The following is an 11,298-nucleotide window of genomic DNA, read 5'->3' as shown; positions in this document are numbered from 1 at the left end:
TGGGAATTGTTTTGAATTTAAAGAACTTAAAAGAAATTGACAAAGCAGGGAGCGGCCGTGGCTGACTGGTTACGATGTTCGCTTTGTAAGCGAATGGTCCTGGGTTCGATTCCCATCTGCTCCCAACGAGAAAGTATAGGAAATATTAATCTTGAAACTCTGAACATGAACGAAAAATCAAAGTCGCCCGAGTCGGGGTTCGATCCCCCGTCCTTTGGATTGGTAAGCAAAAATGCTAACCACTAGGCCATCACGGCTTGGTGAGCGACGTCTGGAATTAGGAATACTGTTACTATCAAACTATATACGCGCTGGGTCCTTGTCCATTTGACAAGGGTTCGGTTGGCGAACGACTGGACATGGCGTACCATAGGTACTTCGAGTACCGCAGGAATAAAATAGACCCACCAAGTGGTCCATTAGCCTCCTGTCCAGTAACTCCGATACCCTGGCCTCCCCGCGGCGCTAGCCGGGATACTAGTAACCATTGGAGAGATCGGGTAACCAACCCCGGGGAACTATGGTAGTATGCTGACAGGGAAGGGGGCTCCATCCTCTTCGGAGGGTGTAGCTATACCGTTAGGCCTCGAGAGAAAGGCCCCGTTACGGTGTCGAGAGAAAACCGGAGCTGGGTCTCGGTAGCTTCAAGGTGGCAGCCCCACCCGAGACTAGGTATCGCAGCCCCAATCCGGCTGCATACCGAAATCAAAACCATTACGAACAATCAAGAAGGAATAAGGATCCGGAACAAACGGCATAGACCTAGGCACGAAAAGGACACCGATTGGAAACTCGGAACATGGAACTGCAGATCGCTACGTTTCGATGGGTATGAGTACGCTCTGTTGAACGAGCTCAAACCCCGCAACTTCGATGTTGTAGCGCTGCAGGAGATGTGCTGGAAGGAGCGAAGATGTGGGAGGATGATGCTTTGGAGCTCACCATGTACCAGAGCGGCGGAGCCGAAAACAAGCTGGGAACCGGCTTCATAGTGTTGGGCAAGATGCGGAGTCGTGTGATAGATTGGGAGCCGATCGACGACCGGATGTGTAGATTGAGGATTAAAGGCCGTTTCTTCAACTATCACATCTTCAACGTACATTGCCCACACGAGGAATCATCCGATGCCGAGAAGGAAGCGTTCTACGCGAAGCTGGAGCAGAAGTTCGACAGCTGCCCGCAGAGGGACGTCAAGATCGTCATCGGAGATATGAACGCCCGCATAGGAAGGGAGGAGATGTACAAGCCGGTGATCGGGCCGAACAGCCTGCACACCGTCACGAACGACAACGGCCAGCGGTGCATCAACTTCGCAGCCTCCCGCGGTATGGTGGTACGGAGCACATTCTTCCCCCGGAAAGACATCCACAAAGTCACCTGGACATCGCCTAACCAACGAACAAAAACACAAATCGACCACGTCCTCATCGACGGCCGATTCTTCTCGGACATACGGAACATCCGCACGTACCGCGGTGCGGACATCCACTCGGACCACTACCTGGTGGGTGCAAGCATGCACTCAAAACTGTCGACGACGTATCACCGACGACGGAGCCGGCTCCCACCGCCGTTCAACACCGAGCGGCTGCAGGACACGGCTGCGGCTCAGCACTACGTGCAGCAGCTGGAAGCGAGCCTCCCAACGGAGGAGGAACTCGGCGCTGCCTCGCTCAACGATGGATGGAGCAGAATATGCTCGGCCATCGGCAGTGCCGCTGAAGCCGCGCTAGGTAGTACGGTCCGAGTTGGAAAGCAGCGCTGGTTCGACGAGGAGTGCCAGCGGCTACTTGACGAGAAGAAAGCAGCTTATGCGGTGAAGCTGAGAGCTGCAACTGATGAGAACGTGACCAGATACAAACAAGCGCTGAAACAGCAGAGAACGGTCTTCAAGCTCAAGAAGCGCCAGCTGGAAGATCGCGATCGCGCCGAAATGGAGCAGCTGTTCCGGCAGAACGAGACGCGTAAGTTCTACGAGAAAGTTAACCGGTCCCGCAAAGGCTATGCGCCGCAAGCCAACACTTGTCGGGACGCCGAGGGAAACCTTCTTATGGACAAAGGCGAGGTGTTGAACAGGTGGCAGCAGTTCTTCAACGAGCACCTCAACGGCGATGTAGCGCATGGAGACGGCTTTGAAGCCCAACTTGGACCGCCCGCTGCCGACGAACAGTTCCCGGCACCTGATCTGGAGACGGTGAAGAAGGAGATCAGGCAGCTGAAGAACAACAGGGCCGCCGGTAAAGATCGGTTACCCGGTGAGCTCTTCAAATATGGAGGAGAGCAGTTGGCGAGGGCGATCCACTTGGTGATTTCTATGATCTGGAGGGAGGAGAAACTACCAGCAGAATGGATGGATGGTGTCGTGTGCCCCATCTACAAAAAGGGCGATAAGCTGGACTGCGGCAACTACCGCGGCATCACGCTTATCAACGCGGCCTATAAAATTCTCTCCCAGATCCTCTGCCGTCTGCTGACACCGTACGCACGGAGGTTCGTGGGCCCCTATCAAGCGGGGTTTACTGGCGCTCGGGCCACCACGGACCAAATTTTCTCGCTCCGGCAGATCCTCGAGAAATGCCGTGAGTACAACGTGCCCACATCACATCTTCATCGATTTCAAGGCAGCGTACGATACAGTCGACCGCGAACAGCTATGGCAGATCATGCACGAGAACGGTTTTCCGGACAAACTGACTCGGCTGATCAAGGCTACCTTGGATCGTGTGATGTGTCACGTGCGAGTGGCAGGAGCTAGCGGACCCCTTCCAATCGCATCAAGGGTTACGACAAGGTGACGGCTTATCCAATGCGCTGTTCAACATCGGACTTGAGGGAGTTGTGCGAAGAGCGGGTATAGACACGAGAGGCACGATTTGCAACAGGACAGTCCAACTTCTTGCTTATGCGGACGACATTGATATTATAGCGAGAGACCTAGAGACGGTGAAAAGGGTTTACACCGCCTTAAAGACGCAAGCAGGACGAATTGGATTGGCCATGAATACGACGAAAACAAAGTACATGAAAGGGAGGGGCTCAAAGGACGTTGACCCCCAAGACTCACCCTCTAGCTGTGGATGGCGATGTGCTGGAGGAGGTGAGCGAATTCGTGTACTTGGGATCGCTGGTAACGGCCGACAACGACACCAGCTTAGAGATCCGGACTCGTATCCACTCCGCGAATCGCGCCTACTTTGGGTTACGGAAAACCTTGACATCTGATCGAGTGCAACGCGCCACGAAGCTGACCCTGTACAAGACACTGATTAGACCGGTTGCCCTCTATGGCCACGAGACCTGGACGCTGCGGCAAGAGGACGAACGAGCCCTTGGAGTTTTCGAACGGAAGGTGCTGCGAACGATCTACGGTGGAGTACGTACAGCTCAGAACGAGTGGCGAAGGCGCATGAACCACGAACTGCACGCGCTGCTGGGAGAACCGACCATCGTCACCCTGGCGAGAATCGGGAGGCTCAGGTGGGCCGGTCATGTCGCGAGGATGGCTGAAGACCATCCTGTCAGGATGCTCTTTGACCGCGCGCGACCGGATGGCGGCACTGGCCGAAGAGCAGGAGCGCAGCGTGCACGATGGGGTAATCAGATCGAGGCGGACCTAAGAAAGATCTGCAACCTAGGAGACTGGCGAGCTGCAGCCCAGAACCGAGCAACATGGAACAACCTTCTTGATACAGCACGGGCACCGCGTATGGTGTTCTAAGCTGTTTGGTATGGTATGTATCGGAAATTCTAAATAACGTTTGAACCCGATTGGTGCAAACGTTCTTCAGGGCGGGGCTTGTCGATAAAAGCTAAGGGACCTCGCGCTCGGCTAGCCAGCGTAGAAATGGGTCACCGAAGCTCGGCAGAGCTAACACCTTCCAAATGCCTATGCAAGTTATTTGCATGTATAGAATGTAGATCTAAAAATACATGGAAACAACTCAATTTGTAAGAAGCGACCGCGTGGTCCCGTTTGGTTGGTTGCACACACACACACACACACACTTAAAAGAAATTGACAAAGCACTGTCTCAACCGAACTTTTATTTGCTAAATGAAGAAATATCAATCCATCAAAATATCCAAAAAAGACTTATAAATATCGTCAACATGTAAATACAAAAATATCAAATAAACAAAATACATAAAAAATAGCAATAAAAGTGAAAAAGGCCATAAAAAATATAAAATTATATATAAAAAAACCAAAGTATAAAAAATCAATCACATGAAATTTAGAAAAATTCAAAACTACAAAAATACAATAAAGCAAAAAAGGCACACTAAAAATATAAAAATACCCGAACACCAAAAAAACTACGATACAAAAATACAAAATCACATTACAAAAAAAAAAACAAAACAAAAAATTATGAAATTCTAATAAAACTAATTTTAAGATAAAATTGCCTCAAAAAACCTTTTCTAATAGATTCAAATTTTTCAATTTCTTAAAGCTATTCAAATTCTTTTAATTCTTAAAATCAATTTAAATAAAATAAATTTTAAATAAAATCTAAGATTTTTTACATTACATAAAAACAAAAAAAAACATTTTCAATTCTAAAATACTAAAATTGCTCCGATTTTAAAAATTCCTGAAATCAATTAAAAATTAAAAATCTAATCCTTTTTAATATACTTGGCATTTTTTAAAAACATGTAACATTTGCAATTTAAAAAAATATATTCCTACATTTCCCATTATCAAAACATTCACATTTTTAAAATTATAACTCTAAAATAACAATGAAACTAAATTCATGAATTTTTCCCTCTCAAACTTCAAATTCTTTAAAGTCTTTAAATTCTTTATTTTTTTAATTTTAATTTTTTTTAAATAATTTAATTTTTTTAAATTCTTTGAATTCTTTAAATTCTTTACATTCTTTAAATTCTTTAAATTCTTTAAATTCTTTAAATTCTTTAAATTCTTTAAATTCTTTAAATTCTTTAAATTCTTTAAATTCTTTAAATTCTTTAAATTCTTTAAATTCTTTAAATTCTTTAAATTCTGAGCAGTTCTCTAGGATTTCGGTCATTCGATTTTTTTTGTATTTTTTAATCCGACTGAAACTTTTTTGGTGCCTTCGGTATGCCCAAAGAAGCCATTTTGCATCATTAGTTTGTCCATATAATTTTCCATACAAATTTGGCAGCTGTCCATACAAAAATGATGTATGAAAATTCAAAATCTGTATCTTTTGAAGGAATTTTTGATCGATTTGGTGTCTTCGGCAAAGTTGTAGGTATGGATACGGACTACACTAGAAAAATAATACACGGTAAAAAAATTGGTGATTTTTTATATAACTTTGTCACTAAAACTTGATTTACAAAAAAACACTATTTTATTTTTTTATTTTTTGATATGTTTTAGAGACATAAAATGCCAACTTTTCAGAAATTTCCAGGTTGTGCAAAAATCATTGACCGAGTTATGAATTTTTAATCAATACTGATTTTTCAAAAAATCGAAATTTTGGTCGTAAAATTTTTCAACTTCATTTTTCGATGTAAAATCAAATTTGCAATCAAAAGTACTTTACTAAAATTTTGATAAAGTGCACCGTTTTCAAGTTATAGCCATATTTAAGTAACTTTTTTGAAAATAGTCGCAGTTTTTTATTTTTAAATTAGTGCACATGTTTGCCCAGTTTTGAAAAATATTTTTGAAAAGCTGAGAAAATTCTCTATATTTTGCTTATTCGGACTTTGTTGATACGACCTTTAGTTGCTGAGATATTGCAATGCAAAGGTTTAAAAACAGGAAAATTGATGATTTCTAAGTCTCACCCAAACAACCCACCATTTTCTATCGTCAATATCTTAGCAACTAATGGTCCGATTTTCAATGTTAATATATGAAACATTTGTAATATTTTTCGATCTTTTCGAAAAAAATATTTTCAAAATTTTCAAATCAAGACTAACATTTCAAAAAGGCCAAACATTCAATATTACGCCCTTTTAAAATGTTAGTCTTGATTTGAAAATTTTGAAAATATTTTTTTCGAAAATATCGGAAAATTTCACAATTGTTTCATATATTAACATTGAAAATCGGACCATTAGTTGCTGAGATATTGACGATAGAAAATGGTGGGTTGTTTGGGTGAAACTTAGAAAACATCAATTTTCCTGTTTTTAAACCTTTGCATTGCAATATCTCAGCAACTAAGGTCGTATCAACAAAGTCGAATAAGCAAAATATAGAGAATTTTCTCAGCTTTTCAAAATATTTTTCAAAACTGGGCAAACATGTGCACTAATTTTAAAAATAAAAAACTGCGACTATTTTCAAAAAGTCACTTAAATATGGCTATAACTTGAAAACGGTGCACTTTCAAAATTTCACTAAAGTACTTTTTGATTGCAAATTTGATTTTACATCGAAAAATGAAGTTGAAAAATTTTACGACCAAAATTCGATTTTTGAAAAATCAGTATTGATTAAAAATTCATAACTCGGTCAATGATTTTGCACAACCTGAAATTTCTGAAAAGTTGGCATTTTATGTCCTCTAAAACATATCAAAAATAAAAAAATTAAAATAGTGTTTTTGTAAATCAAGTTTTAGTGATAAAGTTAAATAAAAAATCACCAAATTTTTTTACCGTGTATATATTTTTTTCAGTGTAGTCCATATCCATACCTACAACTTTGCCGAAGACACCAAATCGATCAAAAATTCCTTCAAAAGATACAGATTTTTGAATTTTCACATATCATTTTTGTATGGACAGCTGCCAAATTTGTATGGAAAATTATATGGACAAACTAATGATGCAAAATGGCTTCTTTGGGCATACCGAAGGCACCAAAAAAGTTTCAGTCGGATTAAAAAATACAAAAATTAAAATTGAAGAAAAAAGACCGATTTCGTAGAGAATTGCTCTTCTTTAAATTCTTTAAATTCTTTAAATTCTTTAAATTCTTTAAATTCTTTAAATTCTTTAAATTCTTTAAATTCTTTAAATTCTTTAAATTCTTTAAATTCTTTAAATTCTTTAAATTCTTTAAATTCTTTAAATTCTTTAAATTCTTTAAATTCTTTAAATTCTTTAAATTCTTTAAATTCTTTAAATTCTTTAAATTCTTTAAATTCTTTAAATTCTTTAAGTTCTTTAAATTCTTTAAATTCTTTAAATTCTTTAAATTCTTTAAATTCTTTAAATTCTTTAAATTCTTTAAATTCTTTAAATTCTTTAAATTCTTTAAATTCTTTAAATTCTTTAAATTCTTTAAATTCTTTAAATTCTTTAAATTCTTTAAATTCTTTAAATTCTTTAAATTCTTTAAATTCTTTAAATTCTTTAAATTCTTTAAATTCTTTAAATTCTTTAAATTCTTTAAATTCTTTAAGTTCTTTAAATTCTTTAAATTCTTTAAATTCTTTAAATTCTTTAAATTCTTTAAATTCTTTAAATTCTTTAAATTGTTTAAATTCTTTAAATTCTTTAAATTCTTTAAATTCTTTAAATTCTTTAAATTCTTTAAATTCTTTATATTCTTTAAATTCTTTAAATTCTTTAAATTCTTTAAATTCTTTAAATTCTTATTTTTTTTATCATATTTTTTGAAGCCTAGGAATTCCTTGACTTTCCTCTATCTTTCACTAACTCTTTTAAAGTTCATAAAGTCGTTAAATTCCGAAAAAAAATTAATTGTAAAATTACAATTTCTCAAGACCATAAAAAATCTCAATACTCTTGATTGTTTTAAATCTGAATTTTGAAGAAAAAATTTAAAATTATTAAAATTTATAAAAAAATTCAAATAAAAAAAACTTTTCTAATTTTTATTGTTTCAATAATTCTTATTTTTTAAATCGCTCCAATCTTCAAAACTCAAACAATCCTTGAAAATCCTTTCATTTTTTTCAAGTTTTTGTGAATTCTTAAAATAATTTAAAAGAAATTTAATAGGTAAAAACATCTTTGAAATTATTCAATACTTTGATTTTTTTCAACTCTCTCTCACTCAATAACTGTAAAAGTTCTCAATATTTTTAAAATTCAGAAAAAATAAATTTATTTTTTATGCTGTTGCAAATATTTTTCAAAGCTTTTGTCAGTTTTTTTTTTTCTGGGTGGGATGAATAGAGAGAATGCGTAAAGTGAATTTCCAATGATTCCACTTTGTTTACATCTACTAAGCAGCAGGCTGTTCAAGCACAAGCATGACTATTGTCTTACTGGTGAATGAGCTGTTTTATAATCAGTTTTATTTTGTCTAGTTTTTGACATTTTTTTGCTGGAAAATTGTGTGTGTTTTCAAATTTCGATCGGTTAGAAGAGGGTTTTCTTTTTTTACTGATGATGAAGAACTGCGGCGAGTGTGTCATTCTGCGATGTCACAGATAAATTCCTCGGGCTGATTTTGAAATCCAGCAGCTCTTCAAGGTCCAGCAAAAAAACATCGCTGATCCTAGCGAAGCTGACCCAACAGAGAAGATTTTTAGTGAGCAGATTTTCAAACGGAATTAAACTATAGAGACAGCTTTTGGATGAACTTCCATTCATAATTGTAAAAAAAATGAGGTTCAAAAAGCCACACATTTGTTATTCTTGCAAAAAAAAAACCATTTGGCGAACAGTGAATTGGTTCCACTTTGACAGCTCAAAATTGAGGCCGTTTTGCGAACCACTATTCAGCACCCAGCTTTCTAGTACTCAATTTTGAGTGACATTCCGTTTGTTAAAACTCGAACAAATTTCGATCCACCTTCAACAAGCGTGTACAGTTTTGTTTACATTTTTCGCGCGTTCATGAATGCAGTTTGGTGTTGGAATCTGAAAAAGTGCATTACTCATCCGAGTTTTGTTTTTTTTTTGGGTGCGGAATAAAGTGGACTAATTTCTGTAATTTTTTAAGCATTTAAAATGTTGATTCTAAGTCTTTTCGTTGGTGTCGTTTTGTTGGCAAGTCCAACCTTGGCCAAGAAGCCTCACCCGCATCCGATGTAAGTCGTGGACATTGTCAAACTGATTTGTAAACAAACAATGCATCCGGGAATTTATATTGTGATTTTTGACTGTTTGTCAAAATAGCCAAATCTGCATCGACTTTGCATAAATATTTCAACTAGATCTTTGGTTGATTCAAACGAAACATTTGCTGTTTCTTCCGCAGTCCCCCGCAGGGCAACTGCAACCAGATCGAACAATTTGCCGGCCAGTTTGAGAGGTTCTTCAAACAGGTTCCGCTGTACGTGTATCCGGCGTTCACGATCTGCTCGAACGATAACATCACGCAGCACTACAAGGAAGCGATGACCATTTGGGCGAACGCCACGGCGGACCACATCTGCCAGGTGATGAACTTCGAGCGCCGCAGCAAGTCCAACCCGGCCGTGATGATGCACGACCAGCTGGTGTCGTTCTGGACGACGGCCAACTGCCAGGACTGTCTGGACCGGCGCAACCAGACGGTGGAGTTTTTCACGGAGTTTGCCGGGTTGGACGGGTGTATCAAGCAGGAGTCGGATCAGGCGCTGTCTCCGTGCGGACCGTGCGCGGACACTTACCAGAAGGTCCAGGGCATGTACGAGGCGTTGGCCAAGGGGCATAAAGAGACGCTGTGCTTCGATGTTGAGGACCGGATGAACCAGACGCGACATCGGTGGAGCGCGGAGTTCAACTGCTGCAAGAACAAGCAGAACTCGAAGACGAGCTTCATCGGGACGGCGTCGGCATTCTGCAGCGTGCCGTTGGTGTTTTACGCGATCATGTTCTTTGTGACGCGGAGGAAGGAACGAGTTGAGGAGCTGGTGGCCGGGGTGACGAGGGATGCGGAACCGCAGGCGGGAACGAGTCTTTAAATTCTTTAAATTCTTTAAATTCTTTAAATTGTTTAAATTCTTTAAATTGTTTAAATTCTTTAAATTCTTTAAATTCTTTAAATTCTTTAAATTCTTTAAATTCTTTAAATTCTTTATATTCTTTAAATTCTTTAAATTCTTATTTTTTTTATCATATTTTTTGAAGCCTAGGAATTCCTTGACTTTCCTCTATCTTTCACTAACTCTTTTAAAGTTCATAAAGTCGTTAAATTCCGAAAAAAAATTAATTGTAAAATTACAATTTCTCAAGACCATAAAAAATCTCAATACTCTTGATTGTTTTAAATCTGAATTTTGAAGAAAAAATTTAAAATTATTAAAATTTATAAAAAATTCAAATAAAAAAACTTTTCTAATTTTTATTGTTTCAATAATTCTTATTTTTAAATCGCTCCAATCTTCAAAACTCAAACAATCCTTGAAAATCCTTTCATTTTTTCAAGTTTTGTGAATTCTTAAAATAATTTAAAAGAAATTTAATAGGTAAAACATCTTTGAAATTATTCAATACTTTGATTTTTTCAACTCTCTCTCACTCAATAACTGTAAAAGTTCTCAATATTTTTAAAATTCAGAAAAAAAATTTTATTTTTATGCTGTTGCAAATATTTTCAAAGCTTTTGTCAGTTTTTTTCTGGGTGGGATGAATAGAGAGAATGCGTAAGTGAATTTCCAATGATTCCACTTTGTTTACATCTACTAAGCAGCAGGCTGTTCAAGCACAAGCATGACTATTGTCTTACTGGTGAATGAGCTGTTTTATAATCAGTTTTATTTTGTCTAGTTTTGACATTTTTTTGCTGGAAAATTGTGTGTTTTTCAAATTTCGATCGGTTAGAAGAGTTTTCTTTTTTACTGATGATGAAGAACTGCGGCGAGTGTCATTCTGCGATGTCACAGATAAATTCCTCAGGCTGATTTTGAAATCCAGCAGCTCTTCAAGGTCCAGCAAAAAAACATCGCTGATCCTAGCGAAGCTGACCCAACAGAGAGATTTTTAGTGAGCAGATTTTCAAACGGATTAAACTATAGAGACAGCTTTTGGATGAACTTCCATTCATAATTGTAAAAAAATGAGGTTCAAAAAGCCACATTTGTTATTCTTGCAAAAAAAACCATTTGGCGAACAGTGAATTGGTTCCACTTTGACAGCTCAAAATTGAGGCCGTTTTGCGAACCACTATTCAGCACCCAGCTTTCTAGTACTCAATTTTGAGTGACATTCCGTTGTTAAAACTCGAACAAATTTCGATCCACCTTCAACAAGCGTGTACAGTTTTGTTTACATTTTTCGCGCGTTCATGAATGCAGTTTGGTGTTGGAATCTGAAAAAGTGCATTACTCATCCGAGTTTTGTTTTTTTTTGGGTGCGGAATAAAGTGGACTAATTTCTGTAATTTTTTAAGCATTTAAAATGTTGATTCTAAGTCTTTTCGTTGGTGTCGTTTTGTTG

At 38.0% G+C, this 11,298-nt stretch overlaps 1 protein-coding gene across 1 annotated transcript; it reads left to right on the top strand.

Annotated features, from left to right (window-relative positions):
- Positions 1-8,622: 8,622 nt before the first annotated feature.
- On the top strand, positions 8,623-9,852 carry LOC6049935 (osteopetrosis-associated transmembrane protein 1). Its single transcript, XM_038249546.1, has 2 exons — positions 8,623-8,966; positions 9,137-9,852. The coding sequence occupies exons 1-2, from the start codon at positions 8,887-8,889 to the stop codon at positions 9,822-9,824; spliced, it is 768 nt and encodes a 255-aa protein (XP_038105474.1). The 5' UTR covers positions 8,623-8,886; the 3' UTR covers positions 9,825-9,852.
- The last annotated feature ends 1,446 nt before the right edge of the window (positions 9,853-11,298 follow it).

Source organism: Culex quinquefasciatus, chromosome 1 (genome assembly GCF_015732765.1).
Source record: "Culex quinquefasciatus strain JHB chromosome 1, VPISU_Cqui_1.0_pri_paternal, whole genome shotgun sequence".
In the NCBI taxonomy this organism is placed as follows: Eukaryota; Metazoa; Arthropoda; class Insecta; order Diptera; family Culicidae; genus Culex; species Culex quinquefasciatus.
The sequence above is the reverse complement of the archived record's forward strand: the minus strand, read 5'-3'. Positions and strand labels throughout refer to the sequence as shown.